This window comes from Lepus europaeus, chromosome 4, assembly GCF_033115175.1.
Source record: "Lepus europaeus isolate LE1 chromosome 4, mLepTim1.pri, whole genome shotgun sequence".
Lineage (NCBI taxonomy): Eukaryota > Metazoa > Chordata > Mammalia > Lagomorpha > Leporidae > Lepus > Lepus europaeus.
In genome coordinates, this window is record NC_084830.1 from 41,457,197 (window position 1) to 41,478,697 (window position 21,501).

Here is a 21,501-nt window from a genome sequence, read left to right on the forward strand (position 1 = left end):
TTTTTAAAAGAGTGATAGAGAGGGGGAGGTGGAGAGACCTTCCATTTGTTGGTTCCTTCTCCAAACGGCTGCAATGGCTGGGGCTGGAGCTCCACTGTGGGTGGCAGGGGCCCAAGGACTTGCACATTCTGCTTCCCCAGGCACATTAGCAGGGAGCTGCATTGGAAATGCAGCAGCCAGGACTGGAACTGGTGCTCTGATATGGGATGCTGTCACCACAGGCAGTGGCCAAACCGTCCGCGCCACAATGTCGGCCCCTTCTTCTATATTTTTAATCATGCTATAATCACGTGTGTGTGACAAGACATTGCTCACCACACCCTGGATTCCATGATTTTCTTGGCATCTCTAAGAACTTTATCAAAGAGAAACACTCGGTTCTCTAGGAAATTGCTTCCTTAAGACAAATGGTGTAGAGTTCTAGAATTTATGTTTGCAACCTCACGAAACCACTGATCAACTCTGCATGATGACTTCTTGGGTTCAGTGCAGTGCACTCGATTTTTTTTTTTTTTTTTAACAGGCAGAGTGGACAGTGAGAGAGAGACAGATAGAAAGGTCTTCCTTTTGCCGTTGGTTCACCCTCCAATGGCCGCCACGGTAGGCGCAGTGCACTCGATTTTGATTGGTTACTAATTCCTAACTTCCCCAGAGCTCAAAAACTTCTAGCGCCAGTGTCTAGTTCCAGGGGAGACAAGCATCCAGAGCTGCCACTTCGGCTCAGGAACACCTTACAGAGCTCCTGGTCTGATCGGGCAGCACCTAGAAGATCTCCCTTCTGCAGGAGAGGCGGGACTCTCCGCTGGAGACAACAGGAGCATGGTGAGTGAGGCCACTTCCACTTCTCAAATGACTCAGCATTCTGGTCTGGTATGGAACCAAGCTGCAGGGTGCACCTGCCTGACATTTGCCTTCTCTGTCCTACAGTTTCAGCCTTGGAAGAGATCACGCGAGGTGGCACCAAGAGAGATGGCTGTGTGGCTCTGAAGGGAAGCAAGAGGAGAAGAAAAATTCTTGCAGAGGATTGAGGTCCAGGGGCCCCAGATAGCACCCCATGGGGATCTTGGAAGGAAACCACTGTCCTCCAAATGTATGGACCCCAACTTCCCGAAGAGCTCTCATTCCCCAGGTGGAGGCAGAGGTCACAGAGCTGCCAGCCTGGAAGAGAACTGCAGGCCGCAGTGAGAGGCCTAAGAGGGAAGCAGCAGGGACGGAGGAGCAAGACAGGAGGGGTCTCCTGAAAACCACAAACCAGGTGGAGATGGGGACCAGACCAGCAAAAATAACACAAGAGGAATTCTCATCACACATGACCACGTGCAAATTATTTCAGATTTAATGCCCTCCCCTTGCCCCCACCAAGAGCTGTCAGTGAATCCCCGGTTAAGGCCCCAGGCTCTACAGAAAATTTTTGACTTGCTTCTTCCTTTTCCTCTCCATCCCCCTCTCGTCTCTCTCAGTTAAGCATCATTTATTCAGAGCCTGCAAAAGAACCTTGCCCACGGCCGCGATGATTCTTTTGAAAGCATTTTCCATGTTAATGCTTAGAATATGCTATCTGGTAGGTGTTGTTCTTCTATCTTTGGACCGAAACTCCAAAAGGTTGTTATTTTAAGAATTTGTAAGATCAAAGCCAAATTCAAATCCTGGTTGGCTGACTCTAGGGCCAGCAGCTCTCAAACACTACAACACACTAGAGTCACCTGGGATGCTTTTAGCAAGTCCCCCAGCCTGAGTTGTACCCCACAGCCACTCAGTCCAAACCCCTTAAGGTGCTGCCTATGTATGAATATGTTCTAACTCTTCAGATGCTTCCCATGGGCAATAAGGGACCCACTGTCCAAAGGCCTCTGCATCTAACTCTTGCACCACCTGCCAAGAGAGATTGGCAAACCTGTAGGCTTTGTGAGTCGACAAGGAAGGGGTTCTTGTGTACTATTGGCCCCATGTGGTCATTGTATCAGTGATGCCTCATTTAGATGCTTTTATTCGAATGTCATTATGTCTGGCAGGAGTGAAGCAAGTGGCCAGAGAGCAGCCCTGAGGGAAGTTACTTGAATTCCAGCAAAGATGGTGCTCTTCAGGGATAGGTGAATACATATGGAGGCATCATATCTGATCCCCTCTGCCAGGTACCTTGACCTGAGCTTGTCACAATCTAGGTCCCACACTGCGAGGGATGAGCCAACCAAGGGTTTGTCTTTGTCAAGGCCAGAAAGCTAACCTAAAGAGGGCCAACCTCCTGATGCCTCCTTGGCAGCCAAAGGTGAAGCATTAAGAGGGTTAGGGGGCTGGCATGTGGCACAGCAGGTAAAGCCACCATCTGCAGTGCCAGCATCCCATATGGGCGCCCGTTTGAGACCCGGCTGCTCCTCTTCCCATCCAGCTCTCTGCTATGGCCTGGGAAAGCAGTGGAAGATGGCCTAAGTCCTTTGGCCCCTGCACCCATGTGGGAGACCCAGAAGAAGCTCCTGGCTCCTGGCTCCTGATTGGCTCAGCTCCAGCCATTGCAGCCATCTGGGGAGTGAACCAGCAGATGGAAGACCTCTCTCTAACTCTGCCTTCCAAATAATTTTTTGTTTAAAAAAAAAAAAAAAAAAAAAAGAGGGTTAGAAAATAGAGCAGAATGGACTCCGGTTCTAATCCTGACTCCAACCTTAGCAGCTATGGCTTTGAACAAATCTCCTTGCTTCTCCAATCCTGTTTCCTCATTCTAGAAGAGAGGTAATGGGAGATTTGGGATAATTCAATAAGATGGTGCATATAGGGCAGTTAGTGCCTAGCAAAGCTATGCTAATGTGAATGCTGATTATGTTCATTATGTTCACGTGGAATAAAAGTATCTACCAGGCACTTCTCATTCATAAACCTAAGTTTCCCCATGAGAGTCACAGAATGCTAGTCCTGGGTGGAATCTTAGAGACCATCTGATACAAAATCCTTGATGTAAACAGAAGAAACTAAAACCCAGGGACTAAGGAGCTAGCCCGAGGCTCCCCTCCAGGAAGCAGCAGCGCAGACATACAACCTGGGCTCCCCGAGTTCGGGGTCAGGTTCCATCCACGACACCACACATCACCCCTTGCAAAACAGGTGAGGAACAGGTTAGAATTCGCAGTGCTAACCAATTCCATTTGGTAGCTTCGGGAACCACAAGGAGGGAAGGCCTACATTTCCGGGAATGCAGAGTCCCTACCCGCACTTCCGGGGAAGAAAAGTCCTTGTTGAGGTCCCTGCAGGTGCCTAAAGGTCAACCAATGAGGATCAGACACGCCTCAACCTTTAACCCCCATGCCCTGAATCTATAAAAGGAGCCCTCCCAACCTCTGACGCGTGACTTCCCTGGCCCCCGCTCTGTTGGGACCAGGGAACCTCGCCCGGGATCAGAATCCCAATAAAAGCCTGTGAATTAATTTATTTGCCTGGGAAGATTTGTTATGCGCTGGACACTTTGCAGATGGTGCCGAAACCCAGGAGCTGAGGGTACGTGCCTCCCCTTTCTGGGTTCGAGACCCCCTCGCTCCTTGAACCTGTCTGGTGCCCCAGGCTGACTACGGACCACGCTTGACCAACTGTAAGTAACTCCTCCCCTGCTCTCCCTCCCTCTTCTGGGTTGACCCCAGTCTGTGATCTCTGGCTAGCTCTCCGTCCGGTAACAGAGACCTCCAAATCGTGTGCACGTGGGCTCTGTTCTCTGCTGTTTAGCCTCCCAGCGGCTGTGGAGACGTCCTGCCGCTGGCTTGGCCCCGTAGAGGACTGACCTTTAATCCATCTACTGAAGTCCGGGACAGGGGACGCCTTGCCCAAATTTTAGTAGATCCAGGCTGCCGGGGAGACCATGGGATCTGGCCAATCCTGAGGGTGGGATTTAAAATGCCCCCTGGCCTGCCTCCTAAAGAACTTGAAGAAACTGGGACTGGCCCAGGACCTACGGCATAAACGGCTAATCTACTCCACCCAGGCATGGCCTAATTACCTTGAGAATTTCCGCCGCAGGGAGAGAAAATGGTCAGAGGTCCCATATGTGCACGCTGAGACCTCCGCTCCCGTCCTACCCTCTTCTCCTCTACTTTCCTCTCTGCCTGCTCCACGGCCCAGGTCTTGCTGGCCAAGATCGGGCCCCCATCTCCTAAGGGCACCTCTTCTGTGTTACTGCCAAACTCTCCACCCTCCACCTTTTCGGACCCTCCTGAGTTCCTGGGGACCCCACAGCTAGCCAGGAACCTCCCGCCCCAATATGCGCATTCTTCCGCCCCACCACCATGTCCTGCTGGAAGCCAGGTGGCCACGTGGCCCAACCACCGGTGTCAAGCTCCACCCCTATCCTAATGGGATGCTCCTGCTTCCCTGGCCACCCTCTGGCAAAGTTTTATTTTATTTTATTTTTATTTTTTGTTAATTTTTTTATTTTTTGACAGGCAGAGTGGACAGGGAGCGAGAGAGAGACAGAGAGAAAGGTCTTCCTTCCAGCAAAGTTTTAAAAGAACCTGTTCGGCTGGCGCCACAGCTCAATAGGCTAATCCTCTGCCTGCGGCGCGGGCACACCGGGTTCTAGTCCTGGTCAGGGCCAGATTCTGTCCCGGTTGCCTCTCTTCCAGGCCAGCTCTCTGCTATGGCCCGGGAAGGCAGTGGAGGATGGCCCACGTGCTTGGGTCCTGCACCCTATGGGAGACCAGGAGAAGCACCTGGCTTCTGCTTTCAGATCAGTGCGATGTGCCGGCCACAGTGGCCATTGGAGGGTGAACCAATGGCAAAAGGAAGACCTTTCTCTCTGTCTCTCTCTCTCTCTCTCACTGTCCACTCTGTCAATAAATAAATAAATAAATAAATAAATAAAAATAAAAGGACCTGTTCCTGAACATGTGGCTCTCTAGCCTCCTTCCTCCTCTGGTCTTTCTCTTCTCTCTTCTCTCCTCACTAGCTCCTCTCCTCTCTTGTCTCTTACACACTCCTTCTCTCTTTTTTCCCTTCTTCACCCCACCCCTCTGGTCTGCTGGGTTTTAGGTCAAGTGCCTAAGCCCCACGTGGCCAACTGAATATGACATCATGGGCCTAAGGTGTTCTTAGGAAAAAGGCAACTGTAATTGTAACTGTAAAAAGACACTGAGTTTGAAGAAATTTCTCTTTAAATCTAGGAAGATCACTACCTTAGAAAATATCACTTTGTAACTTGCTGAACTTATTTTGCAATTTATTTTAACAGGCTTCTGGGCAATCAGTACTCAATAAAACAGCAATGGGTAATTAGTATTTGTTTTAAATAAATGCAATTTTGATTTTAATTAAATTCAGATAGAGATATTTAAGAGATGTTTCTGAATACATGTATTCCTAAAATTTATAAAAGGCATTGGACCTTCTGGTAAATGTTTTCTTAAGTTGTTATCTAATAGTTGAAACTGTTTGCTAAGTTTTCAATTGATATTGCTATTGTCAGTAAGTGATCTGGGAGTGGCACCCCCATTTCTCTATTCTAAGTCCAACCTGTTCTCTCATTTCTCTATTAATTTCACAGCTAGATCTACTTTGCCATCAGCACAGTAAACAGGGAAGACCTCCCTTTCAGACCAAAGGGAAAGAAAGTTTTAAAGTGAGGCAATAGCCTTCCTCACGGGCATTGTCTACCTCAGAAAAACCACTATCAGAACATGCCTGTGACTACAGACTTCTAGTTTAGGCCACAAAGATTAGAGATGGGACTTAAGCACCCCCTTAACTTGCATCCTCTGGTCTGCTTTAATAAAACCAGGAGGAAAAGAGAGCTCGGCATCAGAAATGTAAAGATAGGTGGCAGGCCTATTAATGGCTGTTCTGTATAGTGATCTGCCCTCAAGGAGACCCAGCAGGCCAGTCCACTGCAGTAGCTATCGATGTGGTGAGCCTGGGCTTCAGCAGAAGTCAGCTTGTGAAGAGCCCTGGCAGCTCTGCCAAGAGTTGGATCACTGGAAATGGACCTGCCCTGGAGTCGAAGGACGCCCAGGTCAGAGACACAGATCTTGTTGGCTCTAAGCTGAAAAGCCCTTCACTCAGCCCAGCTTCCAAAGTGACCACTGCAGCTGAGGGGATGGCCAAGTAGGGTCAGCAACATTGCAGGCAGAACTATAAATTTCCTGTTAGAGATGCCACCTGCCTTTACCTGGCCAGCTCTCCTCCCAGGCCAGGTAGGTAATGGAAGTCAACAGGGTGCCTTCCCCAGGAGGTTCACACCTCCCTTAGGATGTACCCCATGTGAAGAGATAGATAGGTCTGGGCCTCTTAACTTAGAAGGCCTAAAGCCCACCAGGTTATTATCAAGCCCCTTCTGTCAGGTTCTATTTGCCTCTCAATCAGCAAACTTAGTTGTGGCTTAGATAGTATCTTTCTTAGGTTCTCCAATAATGACTCTGTCCTTTGTTCTGGACCCTGTCTAGCCCACTTGGGCCTCATTCCTTTGTAATCACAGCCTCTACTCTAACATCAATAGCTCTGCTCCCAACCTGTGTATACTGATGGTCCTCTTCCCCACTTAATTTGTATGATTATTCAGAATTTCTCTACTGACAAATCCTCTACCTGCAAAAGTTGAGTGGCCTTTCTCCCGGTCTCGGCTGGGATCAGATTTAAACCACATTCATCAAACAATCCTCACAAGGGCCCAGAGACCCCCCTCATTTCCTCTCCTCTATGAAATCCTTTCATTACCTGGTTAATGCCACTCTTAGGATCATTGGTTGCTATCTTCACCCTGACTTGTATACTGCAGTGTCTGTTTAAGTGTTTGCAGCAGGTGATAATGGAATGAACCGAGGCCTTCAGCAACCAGGCAGTCAACCAGATGCTTCTCCATCCATACATGCCTGTCCCTGCGGAGCCCCAAGATACCCTCAGCGGGCCCCCGTAGACAACGTCCCCAATCAGCAGGAAGTAGCCAGAGAGACTCATTGTCGCCCCCTTTCCTATCATCAAAAGGTCGGGATGGTAGCTTTGGGATCAGCAAGGAGGGAAGGCCTACACTTCCGGGAATGCAGAGTCCCTACCCGCACTTCCGGGGAAGAAAAGTCCTTGTCAAGGTCCCTGCGGGTGCCTAAAGGTCAACCAATGAGGATCAGACCTGCCTTAACCTGTAACCCCCACACCCTGTATCTATAAAAGGAGCCCTCCCAACCTCTGACGCGTGACTTCCCTGGCCCCTGCTCTGTTGCTCTGTTGGGACCGGGGAACCTCGCCTGGGAGCGGAATCCCAATAAAAGCTTGTGAATTAATTGATTTGTCTGCCTGGGAAGATTTGTTACGCGCTGGACACTTCGCACCATTCACTCCAAGCACTGGAAAGATATTATCTATGTGCCAAGACAAAAAGAACAATCTAATTGGGTACTTGGAAAGTTCAGACCTCAGAGTTGGGAGATCAAGTTCTAGATGAGTTTCTCTCTGATAGCTTTGGGATCCGCATGGAAGGAAGGCCTACACTTCCAGGAATGGAGAGGCCTACTTCCGGGGAAGAAAGTCCTTGTCAAGGTCCCTGCGGGTACCTAAAGGTCAACCAATGAGGATCAGACCCGCCTCAACCTTTAACTCCCATGCCCTGAATCTATAAAAGGAGCTCTCCCAATCTCTGACGTGCAACTTCCCGGCCCCTGCTCTGTTACTCTGTTGGGACCGGGGAACCTCGCCCGGGAGCGGAACCCCAGTAAAAGCCTGTGAAGGAATTGATTCCTCTGCCTGGGAAGATTTGTTATGCACCGGACACCTTACACTCTCCCTAACCAGCTGGGGGGATGGTTTGACTCCTTGGAGATTTTCTGTCCTGTAGGATGGAAGGAGGCAAACGTTTTTCTGTGTAGGATCAGACAGCAAGTGTTTCGGCTTTGTAGCCCATGTGGTCTGTGTTGTAACTACTCACCTGTGCTGCTGTAGTCTCAGAGCAGGCAAAGACAGGGCATACAAGAGTTGACATGGCTGGGCTCCAGTCACACCTTGTTTATGGACACTTGGGTTCCATATGATTTTTATACATCATGCAATGTCACTCTTATCTTGAACTTTTTTCAACCAATGAAAAATATAAAAAGCACTCTTCGTTTGTAGACTACCCAGAAACAGATGGTGGGCCTGCAGGCTCTAGTGTGTCAACCTCTGACCCAGGAGTGACCTCAGCAATACCTGCCCCACTTACTTCATCAACTATGGAATATTTTACAAGTAAACATGTTAATCATATAAGAATAGGAGAATGTGCCGCGGCTCACTAGGCTAATCCTCCGCCTTGCGGCGCCGGCACACCGGGTTCTAGTCCCGGTCGGGGCACCGATCCTGTGCCGGTTGCCCCTCTTCCAGGCCAGCTCTCTGCTGTGGCCAGGGAGTGCAGTGGAGGATGGCCCAAGTGCTTGGGCCCTGCACCCCATGGGAGACCAGGAGAAGCACCTGGCTCCTGCCATTGGATCAGCGCGGTGCGCCGGCCGCAGCGCGCCAACCGCGGCGGCCATTGGAGGGTGAACCAACGGCAAAAGGAAGACCTTTCTCTCTGTCTCTCTCTCTCACTGTCCACTCTGCCTGTCAAAAAAAAAAAAAAGAATAGGAGAATGCTGGTTTGATTATAGCTCGAAAAAAAAAAATGATCTAGAGACTTCCGTCACATAAAAGCCTACAGAAGGCAAATCAAGAATATAAAATAGACGTTAAAAATGAATGTAGCTCTAGGTTGATATAACAACCAGAAGGCGTCCATGTCAAATGAAGAAGTCACCCAGGATCACCTGGTTCAGACACAGGCTCACTGTGAAAGCCAATTATCAGGATGCTGTGAACAACTTAGTGGCGTCCCTGGAGGGAGACTGTGCTCTTGAGAAGTAAAACCATGTGTTGCCAAGCACAGCTACAGAGAGAAAGGGAGGTCTGGAGGAGGAGGAAGGATGAGACTTAGCCCAAAATCAGAATCACAGATCCCGGGCAAAAGTCAAGAGAGTCAGCAGACAGAAAAAGAGAATTCCTGGGATTCCCCATCAGCATAAGTAAGTGCTGATTCAAAGGCAGATCAGAGGTGGCAAACAGGGTTGAGAAAGAATAAGATCTTCCCCCAGCCTCCTCCCAGAATCAAGCCTGTCTCAGCTGAGCCCTGAGCTACCAGGAAGGTCCCACTTCCTGCCCAGGGCTGCCACACGCAAGGACACAATTAAGTGACCTTTGGTGATGAAATGAAAGAAACGGTACTTACCCTTCTCGTTCATCATCCGTGTTGTAATAAACCTGTGGATAAAGCAAGAGGCTTACTGTAGGGGACACACACATACACATACACATGCATTATAGGATATAAGGACTATCCTAAGGCATAAACCATCTCTTTAAAAAGATAACTCTGTTTCATGATGCTCCTTTGTGTGTGTTTCTAAAGAAATGCAAATTTAACCTCCCATTCTCCCTGAGTTAATTGCTAGACTTTAATGAAATAAAATTTGGAAATCTGATTCTTTCCAGTCTGATAAGATGACCTGCGACCCTAAGCTGTCTTGCTTTTGACGTGGACATTTTGGCAGGACCTGGAATGTACTGCTTGGAAGGGGGCCCTGATGGCAGGAGGGCCCCCGGAGCAGGGTCTGTGAGCCACACATCCCACTTGGTTGGAAGGTGAGCTGTAGGTCGCTGTGCTGCTAGGGAGGGGGCGGGCAAGAGGGTCCAGGGCAGCACAGCAGCGACCCCCTGCCTCTCTGCTCCTCTCCAAAGTGGCCTGGGTTACCCTGGCGACCCACAGCCCCAGACATTTGGGAGTCGACTGTTCTTGGACTGGGAAACACCATTTAGTCTGGAAGGTGTCCCTGGCCAGAGACTTCTTTAAATCAGAATGAGAGAAATTAGGAAGCATTCTTTATTGTTTCTGGGACTATGGGAGTGACATTGAGAGGGGATCTGCCATTTAGATATACTCTCTAAAACATATGGGCTGATTGTGAGCTTCAGAACCGTCTGCATGTGGTGGAGAAGAGAACGTGAGTATTAGACGTTTGCATACTAAATCCGAAAGCAGCCTCTGATTCCAGGACCCTGGCCTCAGCCCGGGAGACAACGAGCTATGCCCAGACTGACAACTTCCCTGTAGACTCGTGGCAGCCCTGGGTGCCACCACACCTGGCTCTGGTTATATAACAGAACCGGTTCCCCGGGACTCTCTGGAAATGAGTCCTCCCAGTCACTGGCTCAGATCGCTACAGGAACATTTTCCCCTTAATTTTTCTTTTAATGACTGCTGTTGTATTGTATACTTTGTTTCTTCTTGAACAGAAAACAAGAAAGTTTTTTTCTTTTCCCAAGATACAGTGTGACACCCAGAGCACCTGTCATTGTGACCTAGTAGAAATAGCACCCATCCATTTAGATGCATTGAGAGGGTCCCACCGGAGGGAGGGGGGCTGGGCCGTGCACTGGCCACAGCTGGCTTGTGTTTTGCTGGTTTCCTTAAAGGTAGCCTCATGTATTTATGACAGACAGTTCTCTGCAGTGGCTGCTGACCCCTAGAAAGAAACAGGCTCTAGTGTTTCTGTCCTGCTACATGGCCTCAGCACTGTCCTTTCCCTGTCACTTCTCCTCCTCTCACATAGTGACCCACTGTTTCTTCCCTCTTGTCTGTTGGGCTCTTAGCACTACTTAAATTTTCAGAGCATGATTTTCAAACTTTAGAGTGCTCCAAAAACAATACCCAGAGACCTTAGTAGAAAGGCGAGTTCCTGGGGATGGAGCTTGGGCATCTGGATCCTTCTCAGGACCTCCTGTGGGCAGGAGGAGAGTTGCTCCCAGATCCCAGAAGACCTCTGGAGCAGGTAGAGGAGGGGCAGTTAAGGAAGGCAGACGCCTGCAGAGGGCGCTGTGGCGGACAGGATGTCGCCTCTGCACCCCACAGCCACTCCAGGCGCCCTCCCCTCCCATCCTTTAAAGGAATTCCAGACACAAGCAGCTGCGGGCATCAGGGCTTGCACAGGGGAGTAAGACTGCAGGTCTCCCTTGCACCTGCATGTTGGATTCATTCCATCACCTGAGTTTCACTGTGAATCAGTGAGCGAACTGGTAGAGGGATACGGGCTGGTGGTCAGCCTTGAGTGAGCAGGAAACACTGCTGCCGTGCCTTTGGCGTGGCTCGAGGTACAACACCAGCTGCGGGCCCTGCAGCAGTGATGTGGCTGGTCTGAGCAAGGCTCACACCCGCCGCGGGCACGGAGCTGCACACCACTGCTTCCCTCTGGCTACTGTCTGCTGACCCACCGGCTGCATGCCACAGGCGCCAACCCCTGCTTAGCCTCAGTGACAAGGCCAGGGTACTGCCTCTCGCGATGGGTGTCATAGGCATCTAGCTCTTCCAAGAAAAGCAACATTTAGGGGCCCCTGCTTGCTTTAAGCTTTGCCTTTCAGCTCCCTCCCCGCACTGAGCAGGGTAAGCAGCATGGTACTCACAGATTGTTCTAGGCCACAGCTGAGCGTGTCCTTTTTTTCTCTTTGCCTGGAGCCTGGGCAGGCTCCCTCCCTGACTCTCTGAGCACAGGGGAAGCCGGAGGCTCTGCCAGAGGGGCAGAGAGACAGCAGACTTCACTCCCGGGTGGCCCAGCACTGTCTCCGTTGGGCTGCTTTGCAGCTACAAAACCAACAAGCCATAAAGGCTGCACTTTCCCTCTCAGCCCAGCTCAGGACCGGGTGGCAGGGGACAGCCAAGAGCAGCCCAGCCAGGTGACTTTTCCCCTGCGACTTTTCCAGCTTGGTGTATTTCAAAGAAATCCTGCCCAGAGACTAGGTGGCATTGTCAACGTTGACACGCAGCTGAAGGCAGACGGGTGGCAGTAAAGTCCTTCCTCCACCCAGATGGCGGGAACGCCTCACACCACCGAATCACGGGGCAGAGCCACACAAGCCACTGCCACGTTCTTGGGAATTAAAAATCAACTAATGGGTGCTGGTGCTCCTTTCTTGATCAGCTGCAGAATTCTTTCCCTCTCTCTCCTTGTTCCCTATCAAGCGAACAAGCAGCAAGATGGAAATGCTAACTTAGCGCACATTTCCACTAAGACAAAAAAGGCTGGGTGTTCTGTTACCATTTCTGTCACCAACAGCGACACCACCACCACTCTGCAAGGGTAACTGCTTCGTCTCTTCCTTCTAACGGAAGAACGCAGGGAGCACTGGGAGACAGAGAAAGTGGAGTCCATAGGGATTTCTCCTTCTGGACCACAGTCAGTCCAATGAGGGTCTGTGCATTTACAAGGGAGGGCAAATGTTAGCGTGACGTGTGCTTCTGTTTTTTTCAGAACAGGCCTTTCCTCAAAGGACTTTGGGTATAAAAGAGAAGAAAGCATTATAAAATTCCCTAAAACCCAACTGGCCTGATGAAAGGCAATTCTGTCTACTTCTGGAGAAATGATATTTTTTTTCTTTTCCTACAATTTTAATGGGTCACATAGAAAGAAACGCTATCATCAAAATTTTTAAAAATCAGGCAAATCTGATAATCCCGTAAAAATGTTGCAATTTTTTGTTTTTGCTTCAAGTTCAGTTATTTTATTTGGAAACACAGTATAGAAAAAAAAATGGTTTCCTATTTTAATTCCCTTTTTTGCATTTAATATTCCAGACTACTTCTCAGGTTCCTACATAGTTTCCATGTTAAAATTTTAGCCCATCAGCCTGAGCTACCAACATATACGTGAGTTTCATTTGAGATCTTTAATTTCACTTGTAGATATATGTAGAGGACAGGAATTTTTTAAAATAGACATGTGTCTAAAATTTAATTCTCTTCTGGTATAAAATGATTTACTTATTCAGTGGAAATTATTAAAATGCTAGGGAAAATTTGTTTTGTGCAACTTTATCGAGTTCATGGGTGCAAGTATATTTACTACCGTTAGGTGGCGCTCTACTGCATCAGTCTAACCCCACAGGACAAGGCTAACAAAAGGAAGCTTCTTAAGTCATGAGCCCTCTTGTTTTCTCTTTAGTTACTTGGTCCATGCTGCACCGACGCCAGCTCACTCTCTTCTTCCCTTTAGTAACTTTCCTCTCCCGATATACTCCTTTCTATAAAAATCCATTTTCTGACTTGTCCTCTATAGGACGGAAAGTGGGTTTTGCTTTTGTGACCAGCATTTCTGTCTTCAGGCCCTCCCAGCCCTGCAGGTGAAGGGCAGGTGGATGCTGGCAGGTAAGTCATACCTGTCCGGTCCTCTGCAGGTTCGCAAAATGCACGTCGGGAATGAAGAGAACGGGCTGTGAGTGCAGGTCGGGCATGGTTTTGAAGTAGGTGATGTCACTCTTCTTCTGCAAAGGTATGGCCACCAACTTCCCATCAGAGGCTGCACACGATCACAGAACCAGTGAGAGGGTTGTGCATGACTAAGAACTCAACTGCAGGCTTCGCGCTAGCTCAAGCTCGTGAGATTCCCCTGCGAAGCTTCCAGAGAGCACAAATGCGATCACCCTTGAATCCCCCCCTCCCCCACCCCCATCAAGCCCACTCAAGAGGTCCCCTCCCGGCCTCTCGCCCCTGTGTGCCCCAGGTTCTGTAACTGCAAGAGGATGCTGGTCTCCCTCCTTGCACAGAAGCACTGTGCTCCTGGGATTCTGTTTGCTTCCGCAGGATCGAGCATCCCGGTCTCCCCACCAGGGGAGAGCGAGCCACGCCATGCATATGCGGAGTTCCACCACAATAGAGTTGTCTAGAGTCAGCCCTGGAAAAGCAGAGTCAGCCGCAGTGACACTCACAGTTGTTGCACTGGGTTTGGGAGGCCTGGCCTTTCCCTTTCTTCCTGTTCTGCTTTCTCTCTTCGTCTCGGATTTTTCTTTCTGCTCCCTGACAGAGAAAAGTAAATACAGTCAATGCCAGGCAAGTTATCAGAGCGTGCAAAAAATAGCGTCTCACACACACACACAAACACACATCACAGGGACAAGAAACAAAGCAGGGGAGGAGACCAGGCAGCTCCATGGCCATCTCTGCGGTCAGGCTGGACCTCCGTCCCAACGGTCAACACCGCTCGTGAGTCTATGCTACATTTCTGAGCTGCAGGGGAGCCCAGATCTGTCTCCCTTTTTCTTGCTCATTTAAAGAACTCCAGCCTTGACTGCACACAGAAAGACCAGACCTAGCACAGTGACGCCTGTCGAACGACTCGGCGATTATAAAATGTGCCGAGATGAGGCACCGACCCGTGAAGTCCACTCCTACGCAGGGAGACGGCCGTGAAGTTGACCGTGACTTTCCTTACAGAGCGTTCCCTTTGCTTGTTGGGACGGAGCTTGAAAATACCACGCCAGGGGTGGGAATGATGGCAGGTGCAAGGCCAACGTGGGGTACGAGATCGCTTTGTCCGTACAAGCGTGGGGTTTGTCTTCGTCTCCATCCTGCCGCGTGTTCTTAGAGATGCTGCTCATTCAGCCAAAGAGAAAAAAGTGCGCTGTGTTCGCCTCCTCCCTCCTCCGTTCCTTGTCATCTGACGTGTCTCCTGGGTCCCTCTGCCAAATCACCAAATCCCATCCGGTCTAACCAGTTGGTTATCGCCTGATCTCTTTCCTTCACGGCCTGCACTGATTCCCTGATGATCTTTTTCTCTTTGCTCTTTCCTCTGTGCCAGCTTTGTAACTTGTTTTCCTCTGCTCACCCCCCAAATCCAGACATTCTAAACATTTTCTTTTCCCTTGCTGCTGGCGGCTTCACCTGCATCATGGTTTCACAACACCCTGGACAGATTCCATTCACACCCACCCCCCTGGCCTAAGCTCTTTCCCTAAGTGGCAGTTCCAAAGAGACAGCTCCTACCCATGGCAGCAACAGAGTGACCAGCAACCTCTAGCCCTCACATCACCATGTGAAGAGAGCTTAGACAACATAAAAATGTAATCCTCTGTACACAAAACCAAAACAAAAAATCAATGAAAAGGCAAAGGACAAATTAGTGAAAACACTGGCAATACTACACTACAAGAGTTACATTGTTCATAAATGACTCTCAAGTCTGGCCAAGGTAACAGAATGGGGATTGATGGTCACCAAAATCAATGAGAAGGGGAAGGCTTCGCACCTAATTCTTGAGAAGTGAAAGTAAATAATGAATATTTTTAGGGCACTTTCTCTGTGCCAGGAGAGTTCTCAAAACTTCTCAATGCTTATTTTTAAACACTATAATATTTTAGCCAGATAATGTAAACTTTTTTTTTTTTTTTGACAGGCAGAGTGGATAGCAAGAGAGAGAGAGAGAAAGGTCTTCATTTTTGCCATTGGTTCACCCTCCAATGGCCGCTGCGGCCGGCGCATCTCACCGATCCGAAGCCAGGAGCCAGGTGCTTCTCCTGGTCTCCCATGCGGGTGCAGGGCCCAAAGACCTGGGCCATCCTCCACTACCTTCCCCGGCCATAGCAGAGAGCTGGCCTGGAAGAGGGGCAACCAGGATAGAATCCGGAGCCCCAACTAGAACCTGGTGTGCCGGCGCCACAAGGCGGAGGATTAGCCTGTTGAGCCACGGCGCCGGCTGTAAACATGTACTTTTTATATCAAAAACTACCAGAGGGAGTATTCTACTAATTAATAACAGAAGTAATCATTTTATAGTGTTTTGAAGTTTTGAGTGGCCATCGACACTCAGAGATCATGTAGATTCACAATAAGAGGGAGATAAAGCAAGATCTGCTTTGGAAGTCTCCTTCAAGATACACTAGGATTTTGTACAGCACTTGGGCCTGTGTCACCTGCAATATTTTCAGAAAGTGAAGTGATACTTGCACAGACATCAGCTTGTTCAAAAGGATGAGAAATACAAGAATAATCCTGCCTGTATATGGGATGCAGGCATCCTAACCTCTTTCTTCACCACTGGGCCCAATGGGAACTACTGCCCATTGCTGGGTCCACCTAAGGTGTTTTCTATGTGTTTGGAGCTCTGTGCTATTTAGCACTTAATATGAATAGGAGTGTGGCTCTTTATTATCTACCTATATATAAATTACAACTCACCCAAGACACACCCCAAGGTTAGTCAAGCAGTTGTATTTCTGAATTAGTGCCGTACGAATGAGGAAACAATCAGATATGATTGTCTTTTAATATTTATATATCTGTAATATACAGTTTTAGGAAATAAAAAGTCACCTGCTGCTGTTTTATAAGCATTCTATGATATGACAAACCCAAATTAACAAAATATAAAGTAGGTCTCTATAGAGCATAGTCTTAGTGCCATTTTTACATAAAAAAATTTCCTCCCCAGATCTCAACAGGACTAAACAGTTATGTCAGTAACCAAGCACGCTTGGGAGAGACATAGCTCTCACTTCTAAAATAAAGCCTTGTACTTTACAATGAGCCATAGGAGCTTTGATACATGAAATGAAGAGGAAGAACTCTTCCCTTGATGAACCCCCTAGGGATTCTATTCCTTCCTATGATTATGTGTGGCCTGAAGCTTCTAGAAAACACCCATTCAACCTTCACTTAAGAGCAGAGACAGGCACTCACCTAGCGGTGAACACACGGGTAGGACGCCTGCATCCCATACCAGAGCGCCTGGCTCCGAGTCCCCTCTCCACTCCTCATTCCAGTTTTCTGTTGATGTAGATTCTGGGAGGTGAGAGCAATGACTCAAGTAGTTGGGTCCCTGCCACCCACGTGGGAGATCTGGATTGAGTCGCAGCTCCCAGCTCCAAACCGGGACCAGGCCCTTGTGGCCATCTGGGGAGTGAATCAGTGGGTGGGAGCTCTTGTTTCTCTCTCCCTCTTTCGAAAATATAAATCGATTTTTTAATTTTAAAAAAGTACAAAAGACCGTGGTTTGCAGCAGAGACCAAATGTATCATGTGAAAATAATTTCCTCTACTTACATGTTTATGATGCAGGATTAAATTTGAAAAATGCATCTGAAAAACTCCCGAGTGTTCTGTGAATACTTTTACCAACCCTTGAGAGGTGATGGCTGCCTTTGCTTCTTTTTAATAATTTATTTTTATTTATTTATTTTTTGACAGGCAGAATGGACAGTGAGAGAGAGACACAGAGAGAAAGGTCTTCCTTTGCAGTTGGTTCACCCTCCAATGGCCACCGCGGCTGGCGCGCTGTGGCTGGCGCACCGTGCTGATCCCAAGCCAGGAGCCAGGTGCTTTTCCTGGTCTCCCATGGGGTGCAGGATCCAAGCACTTGGGCCATCCTCCACTGCACTCCCGGGCCATAGCAGAGAGCTGGCCTGGAAGAGGGGCAACCGGGACAGAATCCGGCGCCCCGACCGGGACTAGAACCCGGTGTGCCGGCGCCGCAAGGCGGAGGATTAGCCTGTTGAGCCACAGCGCTGGCCTGCTTCTTAACATGTAACTTATTTTAAGAATGTGCCTTCAGGGGCCGCTGCTGTGGCATAGTGGGCTAAGCCTCCACCTGCGGCGCCAGCATCCCGTATGGACACCAGTTCTAGTCCCAGCTGCTCCTCTTTTGGTCCAGCTCTCTGCTATGGCCTGGGAATGCAGTTGAAGATGGGCCAAGTGCTTGGGTTCCTGTACCCATGTGGGAGACCTGGAAGAAGCTCCTGGCTCCTAACTTCAGGTTGGTCCAGCTCCAGCCATTGTGGCCATTTGGGGAGTGAATCAGCGGGTGGAAGATCTTTCTTTTTATCCACAAACTCTGCCTCTGAAATTAATAAAACTCCTCCCCTCCAGAAAACAAGAATGTGGTTTCATTTCACAGTTTTCATATAATATAGTTATTATTTCCAGCAATAAAAATGGGTTTTTGAGGAAAAAATTAAATATAGATGTTAAGGCATTATACATAGGTATCTGTAAAGGTAGATTTATAGACAGATCTTGAGCTTTTAAAATATATAAACATCCATATATCAATGGAAGCCTTATAATAATGAAAAAAAAGTTAGGGAAGGCCTTTATCTTCATCTGCAGGGATGTTAATCAGAAATCAGAAAGCTGGCAAACTACAAACAGGACAGAATTCCACCTGCGTAAGGTTCTGCACTTTGACTAGGAAGCTTACAATTTTAAAACGGCACAGCTCTTTGCTTTTTAGCTTCAGAGGATAATTCAAATTAAATATTTGCATTTACATACCTATTTGAAAAATCAAACTTCTATTTCTCCTTTTAATCCACCAGAAGTGAGTTTTCCCTGGGTTTTAAAATTAGAACTGCAGAAATGACCAAGTGCAGCACAAGGTCTTGCTCAGAGCTTCCTGGAGCTGACAGCACGTGACAGTTAAGCCACTGCAGGGCCCCGAGAGCTCCTCTTTATGAATTTCCCGACTTCCTCTCCAACCCAAACTTTCACATCAACATACATGGTCTAACTACCCACTAGAAACTCTTTACGGCACTACCTCCTTGGAGTAAACGTCAATCACTTACCCAACACTCTCTGACCTCCTTCTTCTGTTTAGTACTGGGATTTATCTGACTGTTCTTTAAATGCCACCAAAGAGCATGATTCTTCCTGGGTTTTATTCAGATCTACAAATATGCCATAACAACACGTGGTCTTCCCACCATTACTTTCCTCGCTGCAGATAATATTCTTAGCACAGGTTCAGAAACCAAGCACTATGGAGGAACCTACCCAATCCTTTCCACCCCTCAAGCTTTCCCTTTTAGAGGTTAACATATCTGTGAATGAAAATTTATAAAAACTATTTTCAAATAAAAGATACAATCAATCATGTAATTGACCTTAGCTGCTTACAATCCCTCTCAGCCTAAGACACAGGTGAACAACAATAGCACTTACTCCATCAACACTGGGATAAAATAATTATATGAGTATCCTTTAAGCCATCTCTTTCCTATTTTCAATTCAACTACCAAAATTAAGATGAATTGATTATCTAATCCCTCCAAACGAGCTTTCCCTGTCTTTCTTCTTGCCCCTACTTCTTTCTTCTAAGAGGGAGATTTGTGCAGGTTTCTGCTACCATCATTGGAACATCTGGAATAAGGGGAATTAAAAATTAGCTCAATGCTCTCCCATTTGTACTTTTGTGCATCATTTGCAAATGGTTCCTTGGTGTTTAATTGTGAATTAAAGACATAAACTGATGGCTTGCCTTTGCTTTTAAAGGCCACCTTGGCTCTTTGTTGAGGTTTTGAATTATCAGCTGTCACTCTGACATTTTACATATGAAGCTATTAAGTCAATGAGCAGGGACATTCTCACTGTGTGACTTTGGGAGTCACTCATGTCCTCTGGCCCACCGTGCACCCTGACTTAACTGGAGACAGCAGGCTGCCCCTTGGCAGCTGCTCTGATGGTCAGGTAACCAGCACGCACTGAAATGCTCACAGCCAGCAGGGCTGCTGAGATGTTAGGGATACGCACTGCCACGCTGCACGTCCTGCACCCTGCACGGCGCCAGGTAAGTGCTTTCCTTCTCTCTTCTCCTGGTCACTGCTCTCTGTTCAAAGGAGCTCATTTCTCCCTATGTCCCATCATTGCTAAACCGGAGCATTCACACCTCTGGTGGCACTGTGGACCTTGCATAGAGCCGACAGTGCCTGGAGATGCTGAGTCAGCGATGCTGAGTCAGCTATTGCCTGTTCTCTCTCTCTCTCTCTCTCTCTCTCTCCTCAACACCTAGTCTGAAGCAGTAACACTCTGCTTACACTTAACACCATTAAGCCATTAATCACCTTCTATTTTTTATATATACTCTCTCTTTTAAACAATTGTACTGTGTCGACATTGTCAGGACGCCCTGTCATACTGCAACGCCCATTCATCTAGAATCAGACCCAGAGGTCAATATTAATCCACACTTACTGCTCACCATCAGTCTTAACTGTGCCTTTACAGTCGTGCAGGTTGGCTGAAGTTTATTCTCTACCAGATTACTTCAGAAGGAAGATTCTCTGGATGTTTGTTTTCTTTGGATAGTTGCTTGGTTTTGTTTTTGTGCCTGCAGTCTTTTTTTTTTTTTTTTTTAAGATTTTATTTATATGAAAGACAGAGTTAGAGAGGGAGAGACAGAGAGAAAGGTCTTCCATCCGCTGGTTCACTCCCCAAATGGCCACGACGGCTGGAGCTGGGCCAATCCAAAGCCAGGAGCCAGGAGCCTCCTTTGGGTCTCCCATGTGGGTGCAGGGGCCCAAGCACTTGGGCCATCTTCCACTGCTTTCCCAGGCCACATCAGAGAGCTGGATCAAAGAGGAGCAGCCAGGACTAGAACCGGCACCCATATGGGATGCCAGCGCTTCAGGTCAGGGCTTTAACACGCTGCGCCACAGCACCGGCCCCAGCCTGCAGTCTTTATACTCAAAAGTTAATCTGCTGGGAATAAATCATTGCTCACATTTGCTTTACTTGATGACGTTAAGCATTATCTTCTGACAAGCTGTTGCTGTTGAAAAGTTTGACAAAAACTTTCTTATAACTGACATTTTTTTTTTAACTTAGATACTCAAAGAACTTTTAAAAACTATTTGGCACTACGTATCCTGTGTCAGTTTAGCCGGGTGTGTGGCAGACCATTCAGTCTATATCCTTTCTGTTTCAAGTCTCCTGGTTCATCATTTACGGCACCTGCTCTATTCCACTGACTTCTTTTTTGCTCAGATATCCCTATGTTATGTATATTGGCGCTTTGTTACCTGTCCTCCATATTTGTTATTTACTCTCACATTTCTCTCCATTTCTTCTGATTTTTAAAATTTTGTCATTTTCCAACTTTAATTTTATTAAGACATTATCTATACATCTTATCCATGTTTATACATTCTTACATTGCTTCTAGTGTAGGCTTTACTTCTGAAATATGTTCATCTTTTATTTATTTATTTTTTTGACAGGCAGAGTGGACAGTGAGAGAGAGAGAGAAAGGTCTTCCTTTTCCGTTGGTTCATCCCCCAGTGGCCGCTGCGGCTGGCGCACTATGCTGATCCGAAGCCAGGAGCCAGGTACTTCTGGTCTCCCATGTGGGTGCAGGGCCCAAGCACTTGGGCCATCCTCCACTGCACTCCCAGGCCACAGCAGAGAGCTGGACTGGAAGAGGAGCAACCGGGACAGAATCCGGCGCCCCAACCCGGGACTAGAACCTGGTGTGCCGGCGCCGCAGGCAGAGGATTAGCCTAGTGAGCCGCGGCGCCAGCCTTATCTTTTATTTCTAAATATTTTCCTGAGTTCTATTACATCTGTTTTTTTTTTCTCTTTCTTTTTTTAAGATTTATTTATTCACTTGAAAGAGTTACAGAGAGGCAGAGGCAGAGAGAGAGAGAGGTCTTCCATCTACTGGTTCACTCCACAAATGGCCACAAGAGCAGGAGCTGCACCTATCCGAACCCGGGAGCCAGGAGCCTCTTCCAGGTTCCCACACAGGTGCAGGAGTCCAAGAACTTGGGCCATCTTCCACTGTTTTCCCAGGCCATAGCAGAGAGCTGGATCAGAAGTGGAGCAGCTGGGACTCGAACTGGCACCCTTATGAGATGCCGGCACTGCAGGCAGCAGCTTTACCTGCTATGCCACAGCATCAACCCCGTATATCTGTTTTCAAATCATTCTGTTCTCTAAACATCT

The 21,501-nt window shown here is 48.0% G+C and overlaps 1 protein-coding gene across 1 annotated transcript in view; it reads right to left on the reverse strand.

The window, feature by feature from the left end:
- Positions 1-21,501, reverse strand: part of GRHL2 (grainyhead like transcription factor 2) — a 107,092-nt gene that overhangs the window by 20,091 nt on the left and 65,500 nt on the right. Inside the window, exons 9-11 of the mRNA XM_062189484.1 lie at positions 13,720-13,807; positions 13,171-13,310; positions 9,194-9,225 (exon numbers count right to left, since the gene is read on the reverse strand). Coding sequence (XP_062045468.1) covers positions 9,194-9,225; positions 13,171-13,310; positions 13,720-13,807 — 260 coding nt within the window. The remainder of the gene's footprint in view (positions 1-9,193; positions 9,226-13,170; positions 13,311-13,719; positions 13,808-21,501) is intronic.